The sequence below is a fragment of the Natrix helvetica genome, assembly GCF_964273705.1.
Source record: "Natrix helvetica genome assembly, chromosome: 11".
Lineage (NCBI taxonomy): Eukaryota > Metazoa > Chordata > Lepidosauria > Squamata > Natricidae > Natrix > Natrix helvetica.
Genome location: NC_138562.1, coordinates 10,852,034 through 10,875,378, shown reverse-complemented (window position 1 = coordinate 10,875,378; position 23,345 = coordinate 10,852,034). Strand labels below are relative to the sequence as shown.

The window sequence follows — 23,345 nt, the reverse complement described above, 5'->3', positions numbered from 1 at the left end:
TAAAGAATTGAAAGGAAGAATTGTAGATTAAGAGCGTTGAGGAATCCGTTGTGTTTCGGGGGTAAACTCAGCTCCAGACATCCAGATGGCTCCCACCCTGAAGTTCAGGAAGCTATTAAAGTTTAATATTAAACTTATTCAATATGAAAATATTTAATTTTTAGAAAATATTGATATTGTTCCAAACATTGGGGAGGTGTGAAAGCTGATCCCCCTGTTAGATAGGGGTTTGGGATTTTGTTTTGTTCTGGTTTGGTTATATGCTGTTTGTGGCCCATTGAACTTCTGGAGAATCTTTTGTGGAGAATCGAACCATTGAACTTCTGGAGAATCTTTTGTGGAGAATCGAACTTCTGGCAGTCGGCCAAAGTAGCCTGCAGTACTGCACCCTAACCACTGTGCCACTGTGGCTCAGTAGCCACGGCTCGGTAGTAGCAACTGATAAGGAAAGCATACTGGTAAGGAAAGCCTCCCAACCAGTAATATCGCTTTAGGCGCCACAGGAGCCGCCATCTTGGTTTTTTCACTACTGCGCATGTGCATGTATGCGCAAAGTGCATCCCTGAGCAAACCGGCAGTAAAATAATCCAGAACCCACCCCTGGTTTGTAGTTGGGTTCTTTTCAATTATTTTAAACAAAAAATATCTTGGAGCTATTTTACCTCATGACACACACTCTGGGGAAAGTCGAGGGAAAGATTCCTGGCTAGGCAGTTTCAGGATCAGCCTGATATTTACTTTTTCTTCTCTTTTGTGATCATCTGATATGGACTGTGTAATGAAGCCAACCACTTTGTTGGCTTTATGGAAGAAAATAAATCCAGGATATCATCTGCAAAATCTCTCACTATTTATCTTGCATTGCTGAAAATGAGCAGAGGTATAAAGAGAAACAGAATTTTCCCTCAGCCTTCCAACAACTCATCGCGCTGGTCTTTATATATTATGTTAGAACCAGTTTAGCGCACCAATTAAATGCACTGGACTAGAAACTGAGAGATTCTGAATTCTAGTCCCACCTTAGGGACACATTTTGTTGTGTGATTTGGGGCCAATCACTCTCTGGCCTAGGAAGAAGGCGAGAGCAAGACACTTCCAAAAATGTAGACATGAAAACTTGATAACGGAGTCGAGTCTAATGTCAGGGTTCCAAGTAATGCACCCACAGAAGGCAGAACTCCAAGGTGGAGGCCATCTTTGAGGCTTCAGGATTGCCATCTAATTTGAAATATTGCTATCTGTCTATCTCTCCATCCACCCATCTATCATCTATCAATCATTTATCAATAATCTATCATCTATCATTAATCATCTATCATCTATCTATCTATCATCTATCTATCTATCTATCTATCTATCTATCTATCTATCTATCTATCTATCTATCTATCTATCTATCTATCTATCTATCTATCTATCATCTATCTATCATCTATCATCTATCTATCTATCTATCTATCTATCTATCTATCTATCTATCTATCTATCTATCTATCATCTATCTATCTATCTATCTATCTATTATCTATCTATCTATCTATCTATCTATCTATCTATCTATCTATCTATCATCTATCTATCATCTATCTATCATCTATCATCTATCTATCTATCTATCTATCATCTATCTATCTATCTATCTATCTATCTATCTATCTATCTATCTATCATCAATATCATTTATCATCAAACTATCATCTATCTATCTACGTATTTATCTTTCTTCATCATCATCATCATCATCATCATCATCATCATCATCATCATCTATCTCATTATCTACAAACAGATATAAGCATAAGACTCTTTAGAATGGCAACTCTCTAAATGTTAATCACCCAGCTTTAGTGAAGCATGAGAAGCCATCATGTCTATAAAAACTCTCGCAGAACACTTGATAAAACATGCTAGACGTTATATCAGTAGGAGCCAGGAAAGACAACACGGGTGAAAAGAGGTTAGTTTTTTTTAAAAAAAAAAAACACTACAACTGTTCTGCGCTAAAGTATTCAGAAGGAATTTTTCCCAGATCCCCATCTGAGCACTCATCTTCCAAGTGTGCCATGAGCTGATCAGGAAATTATACGTAGCTGTTTGATCTAAATATGCCTTTATGTCGGAGACGTCTATTATGAAAAGCAAAATTGGTGGGTTTTATGACTAAGGCTGCTCGTTTATAGCTCCCTGGGGTATTTTTTGGGAAGACAGCTACTTAATGGCTCAAACAATATGGCAGCTGACAATAGAAAGAACAGAAAGAGTCACTGTTGGAAAATGTGGCCGTCACATTATATGACGGTGAACAGTCAAACAATAGGATGCACGGAACAGTGCTCAGGATGAGTCTATCTGCAATGAAAACAACGTGGCTTCTATCTTCAGAGACTTTGAAGACTTACAGAAATATAGAAAAATATATGGACTAGTAGAAAGATAAAGCTGGGAATATTGGTTTATGGAGATTCTCAGTCATACAGGTGATGGTTGTCTCAACAATGCTTTTATAGAATAGAAATAGAATAACAGAGTTGGGAAGGGACCTTGGAGGTCTTCTAGTCTAGCCCCCTGTTTAGGCAGGAAACCCTACACCACTTCAGACAAACGGTTATCCGACATCTTCTAAAAAACTTCCAGTATTGGAGCATTCACAACTTCTGGAGGCAAGTTGTTCCACTGATTAATTGTTCTAATTGTCAGGAAATCTCTCCTTAGTTCTAAGTTGCTTCTCTCCTTGATTAGTTTCCACCCATTGCTTCTTGTCCTGCTCTCAGGTGCTTTGGAAAATAGATTGACTCCCTCTTCTTTGTGGCCACCCCTGAGATATTGGAACACTACTATCATGTCTCCCCTAGTCCTTTTTTTTTCATTAAAGTAGACATACCCAGTTCCTGCAGCTGTTCTTCATATGTTTTAGTCTCCAGTCCCCTAATCATCTTTGTTGCTCTTCCCTGCACTCTTTCTAGAGTCTCCACATCTTTTTTTTTAACCAAAACTAGATGCAGTATTCCAAATGTGGCCTTACCAAGGCATTATAAAGTGGTATTAACACTTCACGTGATCTTGATTCTCTCCCTCTGTTGATGCAGCCTAGAACTGTGTTGGCTTTTTTGGCAGCTGCTGCACATGGCTGGCTCCTATTTAAATGGTTGTCCACTAGGACTCCAAGATCCCTTTCCAAAAGATAACTGGACTTTTTTTTTTCCCTTGAAAATGTTTCACTTCTCATCCAAGAAGTTCCTTCAGTTCTCATATTAAGGATATTGGATAGAACTTGGACTCATGAAGCTGGACTGGTTTTGGAAGCAGTTGAAGCATGACTCTCTAAGTAGGTCAAAGACAGGCCACCCTAGATGGCCAAAGATGTACATAACACTGGGGAGAAAGAGCTGAGGGCCACACAATGAGTGTGTATCAATTACACATGGTGCTTATTTTTAATCCTGATATATCTCTTTGGGGTTTATAGTACAGTTTTCATGTGTGTCATCTCAGAAGGATAGGAAACTATGCAATCTATTTGCCAGTTTCAGAGGGACAGTATCTCTGTAGACCACACAGATAGCATCTGAAGGCAACATACAGCCTGAGTATCACCGATTGACAATTCCTGTGCTTTATACTAGTAGATACTAGTAGATTCCTGCTATTTTTTTTTAGTGCCAGTTGTACAACATGGAAGTAAGTCAGTCGACATAGCCTTTCCCATCTGAGTACAATTTTCTTGGAGGTTGCAATCTAAGACATCAGGGTAACTTATGCTCAACATACAGTATCTGGAAGACACCTGAATTAGGAAGACCTTTAACTTAGAAATGCCAATAGGTAAAGGTTCCCCTTGCACATATGTGCTAGTCGTTCCCGGCTCTAGGGGATGGTGCTCATCTCCGTTTCTAAGCCGAAGAGCCAGCGCTGTCCGAAGACGTCTCCATGGTCATGTGGCCACCACTGACTTTTAGTTTGAGGAACACTGGCGTAGAACATACAGGTAGCTCTTGACTTATGATATCAACTGATCCCAAAATGTATTTTGTTAGGTGAGACATTTGTTAAATGAGTTTTGCCCCATTTTACAATCTTTCTTGCTACAGTTAAGTGAATCACTGCAGTTATTAAGTTAGTGACATGATTTTTTAAACAAAATCTGGCTTCTTCATATTGTTTGTTAGAAGGTCAGTATTTTTTCCTAGGCAAAGGTAAAGGTTCCCCTTGCACATACTGTAGGTGCTAGTCGTTCCCGACTCTAGAGGGCGGTACTCATCTCTGTTTCAAAGCTGAAGAGCCAGCGCTGTCTGAAGACGTCTCTGTGGTCATTTGGCTGGCAGGATTAAATGCGGAAGGTGCATGGAAAACTGTTACCTTCCTACCAAAGATGGTCCCTATTTTTCTACTTGCATTTTTACATGTTTTAGAACTGCTAGGTTGGCAGAAGCTGAGACAAGTAACGGGAGCGCACTCCATTACGCGATGCTAGGGATTCGAACTGCCAAACTTTCAAGCTCAGCGTCTTACCCCAGGACGTTGCAACCATCATAAATATGAGTCAGTTGCCAAGCATCTGAATTTCGATCATATGGCCATGGGGATGCTGCAACAGTCATAAGTGTTAAAAACGGTCATCAGTCACTTTTTCAGTGCCGTTGTAACTTTGAACAGTCACTCAATGAACTGTTGTAAGTCAAGGACTACATGTACTTTGCCTATAAGAGGTTACATTTCGGCTTCAGGCATTCCAAAGAGACTCAGAAAAACTCTTAGATTATCTCCACATAGGATGTGTGAGCAGATTAACTGAAGACCTGGCATTTGTACAGGATGCTGGCTTTGGTTAGTGTTAATCTTGGCTAGGTTTTTCTTGGCATAGACTCATGTACAAGTCCAGAGAATGAGTTAATCCAGGAACTAGATTGACGTTATTAACTGAGCCTTGGAGAGTATTGTATGTATGTATGTATTATATATATATATATATATATATATATATATATATATATATATATATATATATATATATATATATATATATATATATATATATATATATATATATATATATATATATATATATATATATATATATATATATATATATATAAATTATATGTATGTATTATATGTGTCAATTATATTGTATGTATGTATTATATGTGTCAATTGTACTGTATGTATGTATTATATGTGTCAATTGTATTGAGTTAGGGAAACAGATATGTCTGGTGATGTATTTACATGTTTCTTCCATTCTTTGTGCTATCAGTAGTCCTAGCTCCAGATTTGGGGCAGCATTCAATTGCAAGAAAGCGATCTATCTCCAACATCTGATTGTGGGATAGGAAACATCTGGTTGGCCATTGTGAGAAGGAAATATTGGACCAAGGTGATTCAGCAGACCTGTTCTTCTGCCTTAGAGAGGTAACACTGTGCAATTTAGCAAGGTAAGTTATTCAGTTAGTGCACCACTCAAGATTCGTCTCTGGTTGGATTAATAATAATATTGTAATGCTCCTTCCTTCCTTCCTTCCTTCCTTCCTTCCTTCCTTCCTTCCTCCCTTCCTTCCTCCCTCCCTCCCTCCCTCCCTCCTCTCCCTCCTTCCCTCCTTCCTTCCTTCCTTCCTTCCTTCCTTCCTTCCTTCCTTCTTTCCTTCCTATCTTCCTTCCTTGGAAATAATTTGCTGGAAGACTTCATCCAGGGCAATTTACTGTGCTGAAATATCAGCAGTTTCTTCATTTAGAATACCAGAAGAAAGCAACAAAGAAAAACCTCTACTTTTCCCTCCATGGGAAGGATAAGGTTCTTCTCCCCAGACTCAAAACTCATTAACAATTAACAGGATTTTCTGCAAAATGCACTAAAACCCAGGATGTTCCAGCCCAAAAAGGAGAAAGGCAGAAAAGGCCGAATTTGTGAAAATGGAAGACACTGATGAAAAGTGCACTCAGGAGCCATTATTTGTGTCCCGCTTCAAATAGAATTAGCGGTACAAAGCATGCTTTCACAAGCCCGCATAAAGAGCTTCCAAAACCTGCTGCTTGTTTCATTAAAATGTGCATAAGTATCATAGATACAGTCTGTCATTATTTTAAAAAAAGTCTCTAGACTTTGATAAATTGGTTAGAATATATAAACACCCACACAGTCTGTCTATCTCTGTCTAGCTTCACCTCTGTCTATATATCTATCATCTATCCATCCATCTATCCACCCATCCTCATTATCTGTCTGTCTGTCTGTCTGTTTACCTGCCTACCTGCCTACCTCTCTCCCTTGTCTGTCTGTCTGTCTGTCTGTCTGTCTGTCTATCTATCTATCTATCTATCTATCTATCTATCTATCTATCTATCTATCTATCTATCTATCTATCTATTCTAACATCCATCACTCTCACCCTCTGTCTCTCTCCATCCTATCATACCTACCTACCTACCTACCTACCTACCTACCTACCTACCTACCTACCTACCTACCTTATCTATCTATCTATCTATCTATCTATCTATCTATCTATCTATCTATCTATCTATCTATCTATCTATCATCTATCTATCTATTCTAACATCCATCACTCTCTCTCTCTCTCTCTCTCCATCCTATCTAACATCCATCCATCCATCTATCTATTGTATCAAACATATATTCATCCATCCATCCCTCCATCTCATCCATCTCTTTACCCATCATCCATCCATCTGTCTGTCCCATCATCCATCCATCTGTCCGTCCGTCCGTCCGTCCGTCTGTCTGTCTGTCTGTCTGTCTGTCATCTCCTCAAAAGAAAAGTAACCTGCTTAACAAATTCTTGTTAAAAGTTCCTCTCTCCCTTTATAATATCAGACACCAGGTTGACTTCTTTCAATTCATTAAGCAAATTACATTTCCACAATGATTTCAACTGCAAAATGATAGCTAGCTTTTTGTAAGGAATGCTGACATTTAAATTATAGGTATCGCATTGTTCCGAGTCTCAGGCTTTGACGCTGGCCACTTCGTCACAAACTGCTTAACCCCTTCAATCATTAATCTAGGCAAACCTCCCTAGTGAAGTTTCTGGCTGGGGGGTAGGGTTAAAAAAAAGGTCAATAGGATGGCCACAAGGATGCCATTAGAACTAAGCCTGGTTTTTTTTTTTTTATGTGTACCTGGGTAAAAAAAGCCTGTTGCTAAACAAGAGCAGGAACACCTCCATTTCCCCATGGGGTCCGTCAACCTTCCATCTTATTTTATAAAAAGAAGCCAAAGGGAACCAACATTTGTCAACTTGAATAAAATGTAGGGTTCTCTCTGTTCAGCATTAATTTTCAAAGGCGAAGGCGATCTAGAGCAGTGTTTCTCAAACTTGGCGACTTTAAGTCCTGTGGACTTCAACTCCCAGAATCCCCCAGCCAGCATAGCTGGCTGGGGAATTCTGGGAGTTGAAGTCCACAGGACTTAAAGTCGCCAAGTTTGAGAAACACTGATCTAGAGAGTGGAGTATTGGAAGGTGTGGTGGGGTACAAGACACTGAAAAGGGATATAGGAAGATTTGGGAAGAAATGCTGCCAAGCAAGGTCTTCCCCGTCATTCTTTTTTGTGCCTTATATGCTTCCTATATTAAGGGATGTGGTGGCTCAGTGGCTAAGACACTGAGCTTGTCAATCAGAAGGCTGGCAGTTCGGCAGTTCAAATCCCTAGGGCCACATAACGGAGTGAGTTCCCGTTACTTGTCCCAGCTTCTGTCAACCTAGCCATTCAAAAGCATACAAAAAACGCAAGTATAAAAATAGGGACCACCTTTGGTGGGAGGGTAACAGCGTTCTGTGCGCCTTCAGTGTTTAGTCATGCCGGCCACATGACTATGGAGACGTCTTTGGACAGCGTTGGCTCTTCAGCTCTGAAACGGAGATGAGCACCGTCCCCTAGAATCGGGAACGACTAGCATATATGTGTGAAGGGAACCTTTACCTTTATGCTTTCTATGCTGTTGCATAATTTTATGTTTTTCTCGTGAAATGTCATTCTATTCATTTCAGCTCACTGCTCAAGTCCACTTTTTGAATCTCTTCTCTTTCCTCCAGGATCAGCTACTCTCCCAGAACGTGGAAGAGGAGTTTAAAAATCCATGAAAACTCCTTTTAAACTCTTGGTTACTTGGAGAATGACTTTGCCAGTTAACTTTTATAAAAAATTGGGCATTCGAAGCTTACAAATCCCAGTTGCAACATGAAATATTCATGATTTTTGCTGCTCGGTGTCTTTTCTTTAGATCAGCAAAACCCAGGTCATGGTATTCCCACCCCTCCTTAAGCCATGACACAACACAAGTTTGAACTCAGCTGAACAAGCCACAAGCAATGATTAATAGAACATTGCACATTGTAGCATGGGCATCCCATCATGGGCCCTTATGACAATATTTGTTCAAGCTGGTGAATTATTTAGCCTCTTATGTCAAGCTTCAGATCAGAGTTAATTGCTTTCTATTGAATTTGGCAATGAGGTAAGTGTCAGAATATGCTGAATATCACCAATGGGGAGGGGGGGAGGACATAACTATTTTCCACCCTTCCTTGCCACTTGCCACATCTCTTGATGTTGCTGAGAATTAAACAAATTAATCACAAGCTGAATAACAAGGAAACTGGAAGCAGAAAGAGATTAATCTCTTGCTTAAAGCAAATTTTGTTCCAGAAAAGAAAAGAAAAGGAAAAAAAACCACACAAACCAATCAGGGAAGGGAAAAGAGGATGGACCAATGGTGTAATCACCAATGCTTTCTTAGCACATTACCATTACCATTAATATTGATTTCCATTAGCTGGGCAACAGGTAGGAAAATTAAGTGCATGAACTGAGAAAATGGTTTTAATGGCTGATGGAAATTAATGGTGATGTCATGGAACATCCCAATTACTTGATTCAGAAAACAAATTTGCTTATTTCGTCAGGGCTTTCTAAGCTCCATAACAAATTCAACTTTTTCTTCCTCTCCTGAATGTTTCTCAATTCAGACGATCGCTTTGCTATTGCTCGGATGCTCCTTTAATAGCACAAAGTACATTAATCGCTCTTGTGATTCCTGGAAACCTCGGTCGGTACTCAAATAGACCCCAAACCTTTGATTTATTGGACCTGGGACCTGCTCTGGTAAGTCTCACATTGGGCACATATAAAATAGCAATAGCACTTAAGATTTATATACCGCCCCACAGCACTTTACGGCCCTCTCTGGATGATTTATAGAGTCAGCCTATTGCCCCCAACAATCTGGCGCCTCATTTCACCAACTGCGGAAAGATGGAAGGTTGAGTCAGAATCGAACTGCAGGCTATGGCCAGAGTTTGCCTGTGTCAGCAATAGCAATAGCCCTTAGACTTATATACCGCTTCACAGTGCTTTTACAGCCCTCCCTAAGCGATTTACATAGTCAGCCTCTTGCTCCCAACGATCTGGCTCCTCATTTCACCAACCTCGGAAAGATGGAAGGCTGAGTCCACTTTGAGCCAGTTCAAGATCGAATGTCAGGCTGTGGGCAGAGTTTGCCTGCAATACTGCATTCTAACCACCAGGGCTCTTTCTTGAAAATGGATTTCTACCTTCATACTTAGGCACTGAAGTGTCTCTCTCTCCCCCTCTCTTTCCCTCTCCCTCCTTCCCTCTCTCTCTCCCTCCTCCTCTCTCTCCCCTCCCTCTCTCCCACCCGCCCTTTCTCTCTCTCTCTCTCATTTTGGTGTGTTATTAGTCTGCTACTTCTTGGATATGTGCATATTTTTGATAAAAGTGGCATATGCTTGCATATGAATAAAACAATAGTTCTAAAGAAAGAGCTTTTTTCATCTTCCTTTCAAGATGGTGCTCCTGTTTTATGCGAAGAGCAGGGCAGACTAGGGATTCATATAAGAGTACAGCCAAGAGAGGCGACATCTGCTACAGTTACTGGTGCAGGGATAGTTGGAGACATATAAATTTAAGGAAAGCTGCACACAAAAACCAAAGCAGCATCTGCCCTAAAGACAAAACACAGTTTTCTCTTAAATTGCAAAGAAGTCTCTGATCCTCGCTGAAAACCGCCCTTGTTAGTGACAGCCACAACAAAACAAAGGTACGGAGCTTACCTACTTCATACATGTTACTTGGACTTGCTTTTCTTCTAAAAAGATGCAAAAAAAATGATGCAAACTTGATTAGGGGTCTGGAGGCTAAAGCATATGATGAACGGTTGTAAGAAATGGGGATGCTTAGTCTAATGAAGAGAAGGACTAGAGGCGACACGATAGCAGTCTTAAAATATTTGGGGGGATATCACAGAGAACCTATTCTCCAAAGACTTTGGAGAAATGTGCAAAGAAGAAAGAACAACTAAGATGATCAAAGGCCTGGAAACTAAAACATAAGAAGAACGACTGCAGGATTTGGGCATGGCTAATCTATAGAAAAGAGGAGTTACGGGTGACATGATAGCAGTCTTCCAGTATTTGAGGGGCTGCCACAAAGAAGAGGGGGTCAAATTATTCTCCAAAGCACCGGAGGGCAGGAGAAGACACAATGGATGGAAACTAACCAAAGAGAGAAGCAACCTGGAATTAAGCAGAAACTTTCTAACAGTGAGGACAATTAGCCAGTGGAACAGCTTGCCTCCAGAAATCATGGGCGCTCCATAACTGGAGGTTTTTAAGAAGAGACTAGACAGTCACTTAGCTGAAATAGTATTGTTTCCCCTGCTTGAGCAGGGGGCTGGACTAGAAGACCTCCAAGATCCCTTCCCAGCTCATTCATTCTATCATTCTAACTCTGTTGTTCTGCATGCCGTATATCATGCGATACCAAGGAATGAGACATTTCAGCGGAACGAAGACACAGTCTGAGCCTACTGTAGGAAAAATCTTTGTTCTTCCTTCTCTTTCTCCAAGAACTCAGTCTCAAGGGACCTCAGCTATAGACTGAAAGATGACTCTATAGACAATTGAATGAATGACTGAATCTGGAGAGGTGAGGGAATATTTACCGTAAAATGTTGTAAAGCTTGTTGAGAATCTTTTGATTAAAAGGGCTGCTTTAAGGAGAAGGAAAGAGGGGAAGGAAAAGAAGAGACAGAATTAGAAGCAGCAGTAACAAGAAAAGTAATAGGAATGATCAAAGCAGCAATAAAAGTAGTAAAGTAACACAAATAGCCCTTAAAAGGACATTTATTTTCTCCTGTCCAAGCCAAATAACAATGCAGATTTTATTTTAAATTAAAAAACATGCATCCTCATAATTTTATCTATTACAGAAATGTAGTTTGCATAATACGAAGGGGACTAAGTATGTTTGGCACTTCTTTGCCATATTTCTGTAGGGCTTCTGCTTTGCCATTTTTATACAACAAAGATGATTAGGGGACTGGAGGCTAAAACATACGAAGGAACTGGGAATGTCTAGTTTAATGAAAAGAAGGACCAGGGGAGACATGATAGCAGTGTTCCAATATCTCAGGGGTGGCCACAAAGAAGAGGGAGTCAAACTATTCTCCAAGGCACCTGAGGGTAGAACAAGAAGCAATGGGTGGAAACTAATCAAGGAGAGAAGCAACTTAGAACTAAGGAGAAATTTCCTGACAGTTAGAACAATTAATCAGTAGAACAACTTGTCTCCAAAAGTTATGAATGCCCCAACACTGGAAGTCTTTAAGAAGATGTTGGATAGCCATTTGTCTGAAATGGTATAGGGTTTCCTGCCTAAACAAGGGGCTGGACTAGAAGACCTCCAAGGTCCCTTCCCAACTCTGTTATTCTATTTCTATTCTATCTCTGTTACTCTATTCTATTCTGTTCTGTTCTGTTCTGTTCTGCTCTGCTCTGCTCTGCTCTGCTCTACTCTACTGTATACATGGCATCCATTGCAACAAGGGAAGAAAAAAAGGTTCCAGGTTTATCACCTTTGAAACAAGAGGATATGTCAGACAATCATGCCAGTCTTACATTTGGATGATTTTGACTAGTCCAATGTTTCTTTTCCCCCTTTCTCATGTCTCATTTCTGGATCATTTGGCTGAACCAAAAACCAAATTGAAAAACCCTATGTGAAAATTTGTACTCACTTTGGAATGTCTTTCCCTAACGTAAATTCACTTCCATTGGTGCCTTTCTACAACCACAGTATGCTGGCTTTTGCATGCAGTTTTCTTAAATGTTATTTTCATCTTAACTTTCTTCTCATCTCTGCCATTTTTGTGAACATGCTTGTCTAATATGCTTCTCTATTAATATACGCAGGTCTGTATGTGCAGTTTTCAATTACACAACTTCTAGAAAAGTGTTGGTGAATACCTGCTATGGTTGGTGAATAATTTCTCGATGTGTGACTTCCCTACACACACTGAAAGAAAGAAAAAACGAATTTTGCTAGAAGAGTCCTGGCCTGGCTCCGTTCTACTTTGCACTTGATGCAAACACATTCACAAGGATCTGATGTAACTGACGAAAATCTCCTTAAATCTTCTAAAGATACCGCAAAGTCAGTATTTAGGAGCCAAAGCAGATCTGAGTTTATTAAGAAGAAGCAGATGGATTATTATTATTTTTTTTAAAAAGATTCTCTCTGGGCTGGGATCTAAATACAGGTAATAATAATAATAATAATTTTATTTGATTAGCCGCAACCCCATACATCCCTACGACCCATCCGCTCGCACAGAGAGGGACTTCTCCAGGTGCCGTCCACCAGACAGTGCCATGGGGCGGCGCCTAGGAGCAGAGCCTTCTCTGTGGCGGGCCCAGCCCTGTGGAATGACCTTCCCCCGGATATTAGGACCACTACTGACCTCCGCTCCTTCCGTGTTAAGCTCAAGACCCACCTTTTCCAAATAGCTGGCCTGGCTCAACCATAACTTCGTAACGCTCCTGATGGGTTTTTTAATTTAGTAATTTTATTTAAGGGGATTTTAAATTGTGTTTTTAATTGTCTTTCACTTATAAGTCAACTCTCCTCCATGCACATATGTATATGTCTCTGTTCTTTTTGTATATATGTTTGTCTTATGTGTATTTTTATCCGTTTTGATTGTACGCCGCCCCGAGTCCTTCGGGAGAGGGTTGCGGCTAATCAAATAAAATTATTATTATTATTAGGTAAACCTCGCCTTATGACCAATACTGAGCCCAAAACATCTGTTGCTAAGTGAACCATTTGTTAAGTAAGTGTCAGGGTTCCAAGTAATACACCCATACCAAGCAAAACTCCGAGGAAGGTAGATTCCTCAAAGAATAGCTTTATTGGATATATCATATTGGCACAGATCTGGTGATAACCGACTCTGAAAAGGTTCTCGTTTTCACCGAATGAAAAGTGAAACTTTTTCACTTTCTTGAAACAGTCAGTCACATGGTCCAATCATGGCTCGGCCTGGTCGCTTGGTGACATCACTCCTCTGTCCTCTGACCAGGTATGGTCAGGTCAGCTTCAGAGTGAGTTTTGCCTCATTTTACAACCTTCCTTGCCACAGTTGTTAAGTGAATCCCTGCAGTTGTGAAGTTAGTAACAGGGTTGTTAAGTGAACCTGTCTTCTTTACTGACCTTTGCTTGTCAGAAGGATGCAAAAGCAGATCACATAACTCCAGGGCAACCGTCATACCTATAAGTCAGTTGCCAAGTGGCTGAATTTTGATCACGTGACCATGGGGAGGTTGCAATGGTCGTAAAGCATGAAAAATGCTCGTTAGCCACATTTTTCAATGGCATTATACCTTTGAAAAGACACTAACGAACTGTTGTAAATCAAATTGGAGTCCTAGTGGACAACCATTTAAATATGAGCCAGATGTGTGTAGCAGCTGTCAAAAAAGCCAACAAAGCCCTAGGCTACATAAACAGAGGGATAGGATCAAGATCACGTGAAGTGTTAATACCACTTTATAATGCCTTGTAAAGCCACACTTGGAATACTGCATCCAGTTTTGGTCACCATGATGTAGAAAAGATGTGGAGACTCTAGAAGGAGTGCAGAGAAGAGCAACAAAGATGATTAGGGGACTGGAGACTAAAAAAACGGTTGCAGGAACTGGGTATGTCTAGTTTAATGAAAAGAAGGACCAGGGGAGACATGATAGCAGTGTTCCAATATCTCAGGGGCTGCCACAAAGAAGAGGGAGTCAAACTATTCTCCAAGGCACCTGAGGGTAGAATAAGGAGCAATGGGTGGAAACTAATCAAGGAGAGAAGCAACGTAGAACTGAGGAGGAATTTCCTGACAGTTAGAACAATTAATCAATGGAAAAACTTGCCTCCAGAAGTTGTGAATGCTCCAATACTGGAAGTTTTTAAGAAGATGTTGGATAACCATTTGTCTGAAGTGGTACAGGATTTTCTGCCTAAGCAGGGAGTTGGACTAGAAGACCCCCAAGGTCCCTTCCAAATCTGCTATTGTATTGTATTGTACAGCTGTCTGCAAGGAATATAAATCCTTGCATTCCCCACTATCTGGTCAGAGCTGAAGAAGCTTCTTGGATGAGAAGTGAAGTAGGAATACCCCAACATGGAAGTCTTTAAGATGTTGGATAGCCATTTGTCTGACACGGTATAGGGTTTCCTAGGCAGGAGGTTGGACTAGAAGACCTCCAAGGTCCCTTCCAACTCTGCTATTGTATTGTATTGTAAGGACTACCTGTAGCAGCATTCCTATTTTCTGATTCATGAAACACAAGGCAAAGAATTATCAGCACCATGGACAGCATAACTATGCCATAAGGGTTTTTAAGGGTTAATTTCACTGGGGTTTTAACTTTTTTAGGTATTGTAACTTATTTATTTATTCTTACCTCCTCTGTACGCTATATAATACTTTTGTACGTCGCCCCGAGTCCCTGTGGGGAGAGGGGGCGACTAATAAGTTCAAGTAATAAATAAATAAATAAATAAATAACACCTTGGCCATGTTTTCAGTGTGTTGAACATTTATCCAATTCTGAAATATGGGCATATGATCCCCTTTTCCGACCTTCTGACAAGCACAGTCAATGGGGAAGCCACATTCACCTGTTACTAACTTAACAGCTGCAGTGATTCCCTTAACAATTGTGGCAAGAAAGGTTTTAAAAGGGGGCCAAACTCACTAAACAACTGTCTCATTTAGCAACAGAAATTTAAGGTAGGTTAGATTTCTTCTGGCATCCAGGAATGGAAGGCTCACTCAAATCGCAACAGGGAGTTAAGTTCTTCCCTGTATAGTAATTGAATGGACATCCCTTGATCCTTGCAATAACCTTTGTGCAATTGTGAGAATGCACAATGTCGACTTCATTTGTCAGCTTGCTAATTGCCCTGCCTCCCTTCCCCCCCGAATATCTGAAAAATAAGACGAGATTTACCGAGCTGGTGAAAGTACAGAAAACCAGATGAATCTCTGAATCGACTTCCGTTTCAAAGACCCATCCTGGTGTCAGATCACATCCCACGAAACCACGCTGCATTATTTATTGCCTTACTCGTTGCCTACACCCTCCTCCCAACCCCTTTTTTCTTCCTCTTCTCTTAGGATGTTGAAAAGAGAGACGGGCTTGAAGTGAGACTTAACTCCTAAAAGCTGCTCAGCCCAATGTTGATGATTTTTTTTTTCCATACCGGAGTCACGATTTCTATTCTGCTCCTCCTCTCAAGGGAGCAGCTGGCCTATTTATTGTTTTAAGCAACAGATCTCTTTACACGGCCAGACACAATGGATAGAAATCACTACAGGCAGTCCTGGATTTAAAACACTTCAGTCAATCCTGAAGCTGGCCTGGCCGAAGCCATCTCGATGCATGGCATGCCAGGAGGAGACTCTATTGCAAGGGGTGAGTTTTCTGGTCAGCTCCACAATGGATAGAGCTTTTGGTTAGGACAGGTAGAGGAAAAAGGATGCCGCGCTAGGAGGAGACTCTATGGTGGGGAAACCGGATTTCCTGTTGGCTTGAACTGAACAGGGGGCTTCCAGTTAGGACCTTTGTGGCTCTTGGAGTGTTTAAGGTTGCCAACACCTGCCCTAAGGTGATGTAGTTTCCCAGCCAGTTTCTGGCAGGCAAAGTCAATGGATAAACACCATATTTGCCTCTGTAATTTACCATGATTGATATTGACTTCCCTTGAACGAACAGGCCCCAGATGTGCTGGACAACAACAACATCAATTATTTTCAATCAAGGGATGCCTTTTAAAAAGTTTCCGTAAGATTTTCCAGAAAAGTAAGATGGGGATAATCTTGGATCATTGCTTTGCTGAGAGCAGCGAATTAGTCAAAGGGACTGCTTAATTCGAACTGACGTCTCATAACGATCATTACAATGATGTTAGATGATGGATTGTGCTCTGCGAAAGCCAATGCAAGGGGTTAATATGTGGGAATGTATGTTGAGGAGGCTTCAAGAATCCTTGTTAGTCTAACAGCTCAACAGGGGGAAAACATTTCCAGGAACCCCTTCCTTCAAGCCAAAAGAGTAAGATGTTAGTGTTCCAAGTAACAGCCCCAACCAAATAAAACTCCAAGACTTGAGTTTCCTCAAAGTTCCACGTTATTAGAGATGTCATGTTGGCACATCTGGGAAAACCCGAATCTGAAATCTCTGCCACGAAGACAGAGTCCACCCATCCAGTTCTGGCCAGGTACAGAGACAAAGGATGACCTTGACTTTCTAAGAAGAATGTTATTATGGCTACATATTACCCAACTTCACATAATCCCCCCTCCCAGTTTCCCACAGTAGAAAGTGTGGCAGGCCTGAAGCCCAAAAAGAAAAGATGGCTTGCAGGCATGACATAGGAAGCATTTTGTTGCGAAAGCAGAGTTGGATAGCACATGAGAAGCAGCATTTCCTGACATCTCTTTCCCTAAAGCAGGGGTGTCAAACTCGATTTCATTGAGGGCTACATCAGGGTTGTGTTTGACCTTGGGGAGGGTGGGTGGGTGTAGACAAAGTGGGTGTGGCCAGCATGACATCACTCATGTAGGGGGGGGCGCTTGTGATAGGTTGAGCTTTCTGCCAGTGAAAACCATCTCTTGAGCTCTGTTTCTGGCTGCGATGGCCTCCTGCAATTCTCTGCCAATGAAAAGGAGGCTTGGGAGAGCCACTTGCAGCCCTCACAAGCTCCATTTTTGGCTGCAATGCCCTCCTGCAATCCTCTGCCAACTAAAACAGAGCACTGTTTTCACTGGCAGAGGCACCGTGGGCCGGTCCTTTGCTGTTTCCAGGGCAGCCCCAAGGACCAAATCTAAGCACCCTGCCGGCCAGATCCGGCACGTGGGATTTGAGTTTGACACACCTGTCCTTAAGGAATCGCATATCTGAACTGAAGGGTAAAATGGCAATTTCCCAGTGACAGGCCACGCGCCAGCTCACATTTGCGAACCAGTAGGGCAGGGGTTGGCAACTTTAAACACTCAAAGAGCCACAAAGGTCTTAATCGGAAGCCCCCCCTTGTTCAATTCTGGAGCTGGCCAGAAGTCCGGTTCCCCCACCATAGAGTCTCTTCATAGCACGGTATCCTTTTTCCTCTGCCTGTCCTAACTGAAAGTCCTATCAATTGTGGAGCTGACCCGAAAACCCGCCCCTTGCCATAAAGTCTCCTCCTGGCACGTCCGGTTTCCTCCCCCAACTGGAAGCTCCTCTCAAAATTGTAGTGCCGACAGGGAGCCATAGCAGAGGGATGAAAAATACCACCCCCAATGGCAACACATTAAGAACACATACTGAAAGATAAGTGCATTATGGTTTGTATATTGCCTTGGCATTCATTTAGTAAATTTCTATCCAAATGTGACTTGAACAAGCCCAACTTGTAATGTGTCCCCAAACCTCTCCAAATCTCCTGGAAAAGACTTAGATGACTAATCTGTACCTTATTCTCCAAAATAATTCAGAGGTTCAGTATTCAATTTCTTTGAACGTGCCTGAAGCTTTTCAACGCTCAGCTAGATGCCGAGAATTGAAAAATGTAGCCCAGCTGGTCAACAACAAGTTTTGGCTAAATCCCCATCCAATGTTTAGCTTAGAAATAGCCATGGCAATATCAGTAGCAGTGAGATATCCACAATTCCTATTTAACATCCCCGGTACTAAAAAGTCTTTCAACAAAGAAGAGCTGTGTTTAAAAAAAAAAATAATCCCAGCAATTTTAACTCTAGTCTTTTCATTGGTACCAATAAACTTTCTCATTTATGGGACGTTGCATTCACAAACCACGGGTCAAAGAGTTTCGATCATCATCAAATCCTTCCTGGCTTTCCCATAGTCCTAATTTCATGGATATTAACAGCAGTCTGTGCTCATAATCTATTTTCATTTTGCTCTATTTTCCATGGTTATTAGACTCCATTCTTCATTTTGTAGAGGACTTGATTCCTTTTACCGCTTATGGCCATGGTACGAATTTAGTGCTCACCAGGCTGGCACCTGCTCCATGTGATAATTCTCTCGTATTCAAATTCAGAAACATCAACTTTCCACTAATGGGCCTGGGTTGGCTTTCTCCTGGGCTAAATAAAACCTTATACATGTGCAAATTAGATGTGGAAATTCAAGAGAGTTCTGACCATGGGAGGGATGCTATGGGTTTGCCAAGGATTGGGAGAATCCGTAGCTAACATTATGGCTGGTTCAGAGAACCTCCAAATCCAAGCCCTGGCTAGCTCCATCCACCCTGCCCCACTCGCCCATCCCATGAGTCTCGGCGTGGTCCATTTTGGCTGTGAGGTAAGTGCAGGGCCCGCATGAAGGCTCGGGAAGGGGAAAAAAACGGGTCTCCAGGAAGGCATCTGGATCCCAGAGGGAGGCAGTTTTCACCCTCCCAGAGATTCAAGGAAAGCCTCCAGAGCCTGGGGAAGCCGAAAAGGGCCCCCTACCATGGTGCAGGAGGTCATCATGACCAGGCCCATCCAGCAACTGGGCAGAGAACCCATTGCTGAAATTTTTGAAGCCCACCCCTGACTGATTGACAATCTTTATGTGTTTCAGGGTGTATTAATAAAAGGGTCTCCAACCTTGGCCACTTTACAACTTATAGACTTCAACTCCCAGAATTCCTCAGCCAGCTGAGGAATTCTGGGAGTTGAAGTCCACAAGTCATAAAGTTGTAGCCAAGGTTGAGGATCTCTGTATTAGTATATTTAAGAAGTAGTCCCAAAGATATTGTTTTCAAGAGGCAACTGGACTTTCTGTTCTTTCTTTGAAGATGTTTTGCTTCTCATTCTTGAAATGTCTTCCAAGAAAAACCAGGAAGTCCAGTTGCCTCTTGAAAAAGCACCTTTGGGACCACCGTGACCTGGATGACTGAGAATCTCCATAGACAATTATTTAAGAAGTACTGGTTCTCATAATTTAATAAGACAAACCAAAAGAAACCAGGTGTGATGGATTGTGCCTACAAAGGGGGAGGTGGACTACAGTGAAGTGGCAGTTTCCTCGAGAAGGAAGGAGCTCATTCCGAGGAGGTGGGTGAGACAAGAGGCAGCTGGAAAAGAGACAGAGGAAGAGAGTCATGATAGCCAATCTTTGGAATCTCGCAGGGAATATTGGTTAGGGTGCAAGTAGTAAGTATTTAGTCTGGCAAGATTCAGTCTATCGAGTGGGAGCAAATAAAGAACTGTATGGATTTTTTCGATATTGTTCTGGGGCTGAGCTATCAAACTTATGGCTTAGCATATTAGGCGAGCCTAGCAAATTAAAGGGCAGGTAAAACGTAACCCAGATAGTTTTTCCAAGGTCCTCTGTGGCTTTTCACACCAATCACGTTTTACGGAACTCGATCACCAATTCAGCTGAAAACAGGAGAGAAGGGCTATTCAAAGCTTCCATCAGCTTTGTGGGGAAGTGTCCCCAGAATAGGCTGGTTTGGTTAGAACGATCAAAAGCATTATATCCGTGGGATGGAAGCTCTTCCCCAACACACGCCTGCAGTTTCACAATGCACACACAAAAGCATGAAACTTGAACCGCAATGCTACTTTCATCTTTTGCCTTCATCTCGACCCTGTGCAGCCAAGGACGTTGGGGGTGGGGGTGGGGGATGTCCATGAAAGGCTGCCTCTACTCTTGGATGGAATAAAGATGTCCAAAATTGATTACCGAGTCAGCTCACCTTTCCACCTTCCAAAGCAAGGTTCACATCATTTTAAAGTCCACAGATTGAAGATTCCACAGATGTTCTGGAGATTAATTCAATCTGACATTTCAATGTGCTTCCTGTTCCTATTTGGTACAAGGCTTCACATAAAATATAGTCGGTGTTTTACTCTGAAATGATTTTTGACCGATATGAAAAAAAAATATCCATTCAGGTTGAGATAGTGACATCCTTCTAAATATGGCTATGTGAAATGGATTAAAGGGAAAGGATCCATGGTTCTCAACCTGTGGTCCAAGGCCTCCTGGGGTGGGGGAAGGAAATGTCATCACAGGGGGTCCATGTAAGCTTGGAGAAATGCTATGATTTAAATCTTGAGTTAAGTCAGATTTTGGCATGTTCTTCTGTTGAGCCGAAACTGATTGCCGCTGAATTGCGTTTGAACTTTACCCCTGTATTCCCTCCCCTCTGTCTGTGTCATGAATCACATCCACCAACACGGTGCTATGGCAGGCTATGAACATGTGCATTTCACACACCAGCTGTAGGAATATGAGACCTGACTCTGGCCAAAGGTATGCATGGAATTCTCCTCCCTTCCTCCCCTTTTTTATGTCGACTTGATAGTAGTCATGGAAACGCTTTACAAGTTGACACTTGGAGGTTTGTGGCCATGATTCCATGGCCACAAAATATACTTAAAGGCAGAGGTAGGTTCATACAAGTTTGGACCAGTTTGGCTGAACCGGTAATAACTTGGTGGCCTGGATTGCTGGAACTAGCAGTGACCCAGGCCTGCCACGTCCCTGAACCGGTTTTCTCAGTGTCGCTGTAGATGACGCCATCTTGTTTTTTTGCAATGCGTATGTGTACACAGCGCATCCATGAGTGAACTGGCAGTAGCCACAGCTGGTTGTTGCAGCAATCAAATCCAGAAATCATTAACTTTTCTTTATATATAATATAACACATGAGACATATGTACAATACCAAGAGTGGTTTTTTTCCAACATGTTAGAGAGGAGAGATCGGTTTCAGGTTCAGTTTAGAGCTCAGACCAGTATAGTTCTAGCACAGACTTAGAGCTACAGAGCTAAGCCACGCCCAGGCTCCAAAGTGTTTCAGCTCCTATTGGCTGACCTTGCTTACTAAGGCCTATTCCAGTTCATGAATATGAACTCTGAACTCTGAACTCACTCTGACAAAAAGAAGATGGAGAACCACTGATCCAGATGAAAGCACAGGTTAACTCATCTTACAACAGTTCACTTAGTGACCATTCAAAGGTACAACAGCACTGAAAAAAAGTGACTTATGACCATTTTTCACACTCACGACCTTTGCAGCATCCTCGTGGTCACATGACCAAGATTTGGAAACTTGGCAACAGGTTCATATTTATGATGGTTGCAGTGACCCTTAATAATTGGTTTATTAACTTAACGACTACAGAGATTCACTAAATGGTGGTGGTGAGAAAAGCTGTAAAATGTGGCAAACCTCACTTCACATACGTCCCGCTTAGTAACATAAATTTGGGGCTCAATTTTAGCCGTACATTGAGGACTACTTGCATTATTTTTTCCTAGACTGTTTTAAGAGCATACGATTTAATATGCAACCTGAATTAAGCTCTCCTAATCACTTAAAACAATAAAAGCAACTTAGCAAAACATTCATTCTTTTCATTGCAGCTACCTTCAGAAATGTTTCGTTGATAGACAGGCATAATGAATGTGCATTATTAGCAAGAGAAATGTTTTAAACCATTCCCTCGACGGATGATGATTAACTGGAGAATGGCAGCAGGGTTTCTTTTTATATAGTCAGAAGGAAACAAAAGAATTATTACCCCAAACATTTCTCATAGGGTGTTCAAACAATATTAAATGCATTAAATACAATTCATCTTCCAGAAAACGCAGCTAGGAATCCCCTCCTGCTTTTCTATATCTTCACAAAGGAAAGCTGCGACAAAGTGGAGAAGAAATCTTTAAAAAAACAGATAATTAGTGGGGAAACAAAGTATTTAACTGAGTTATGACTGGAGAGATTTCCAGGCCCTGCACCGTGAACTGATTCATATTTAGTGTCAAGCAGCTGTTTTGCCGGATGTGTCGGCTAAACAAATGGAACAGCCAAGCCTCCCCACACGAACTGAGCGGTCCTACATTATTGTCACCTCAATTATTTAACATCTCTTTTCCCCCCCTTGTTCACAAGTCTGGAAATGTATTAAGCTGTAACTGTAAATGAATGGAGAGTCTCCCGGAAAAATAAAATCCTTTAAAAAAAAATGCCCTATTTCAAATTCTAGTCTCCAGATCGTAAATGCTGCTTTCTGGGAGATGGATGTGTTTGTTTGTTTGTTTGTTTGTTTGCTTGCTTGCTTGTTTTAATTTGAACAGCCCGAGGCGATCCAGACTGGAATCGCATCGGTAGGCCTTCCCTTGTTCCCGCGGACTGGTGATGAGGTTAAGGACGGGATTCTCGATGGGAAATCTGTAAAGCAGCAAGAGAGTAGCAGAGGAAGACTGAGGGTGACAGAAAAAGCTTAGGGCAATATTTAGAAGTGGCTGGGGAATTCTGGGAGCTGAACTGTTCGGACCGGTTCACTGGAACCAGTAGCAAACTGAAGTCCACGCATCTTAAAGTTGCCAAGTTTGAAAAAAAAATACCAAAAAAGAAAAAGATACACAAAGATGTTGAGACCCTTGAACGAGAGCAGAGAAGAGCAACAAAGACAATTAGAGGGCTGGAGATGAAAACACATGATAAACAATTGAGGGAACTACCATTTTTTTCCTGGAAGTACCATCTACCCCCAAAACAAGCCCTAGCCCAATTTTCACACCTGTGTCTAAAATAAGCCCTACCCCAAAATAAGTCCTATTTAAGCCCTGACCACTGTCTGGTTGTATGAGGTAGGGCGAGGTGCATGCATAAAAATCAAGCTAATGTCAGAGTTCCAAATATCATCCAGAATTAAATCAGAGTCCAAGGCATAGCTTTCCTCACAATTCCAATTTAATAAGAGAGACATGTTGGTACATCTGTGGGGAACCCTAATCTGAAAGCTTCCTGGGTTTCCACCCAGTTGAAAGTTCATGATCTTGTCCCCACGCCCACAAGTCCATCACATGGTCCAATCTTCCTCTGCCACGCTGGCATTTCCACCCATCTAGTTTCTAGTCAGGTGCAGAGGTGCGGAGACAAAGAATGACCTTGGGCTTCTAGAAAGGAATGTTTTATTTTGACAACAACACATTCTTCAATTCTACTCCTTACTATTACTTCTCCCAAT

The 23,345-nt window shown here is 41.6% G+C and overlaps 1 protein-coding gene across 5 annotated transcripts in view; it reads right to left on the bottom strand.

Annotated features, from left to right (window-relative positions):
• The window catches only part of LOC309397768 (connector enhancer of kinase suppressor of ras 2-like), a 341,564-nt gene that overhangs the window by 188,150 nt on the left and 130,069 nt on the right, over positions 1–23,345 (bottom strand). Inside the window, exon 1 of one of the 5 annotated variants that reach the window (XM_081964090.1) lies at positions 6,670–6,688. The exons of the other annotated variants lie outside the window; for them this stretch is intronic. Within the exon in view, the coding sequence (XP_081820216.1) occupies positions 6,670–6,676 (7 nt within the window). The 5' untranslated portion in view covers positions 6,677–6,688. Of the gene's footprint in view, positions 1–6,669; positions 6,689–23,345 lie in introns of those variants that run through there. 5 annotated transcript variants of the gene reach the window in all.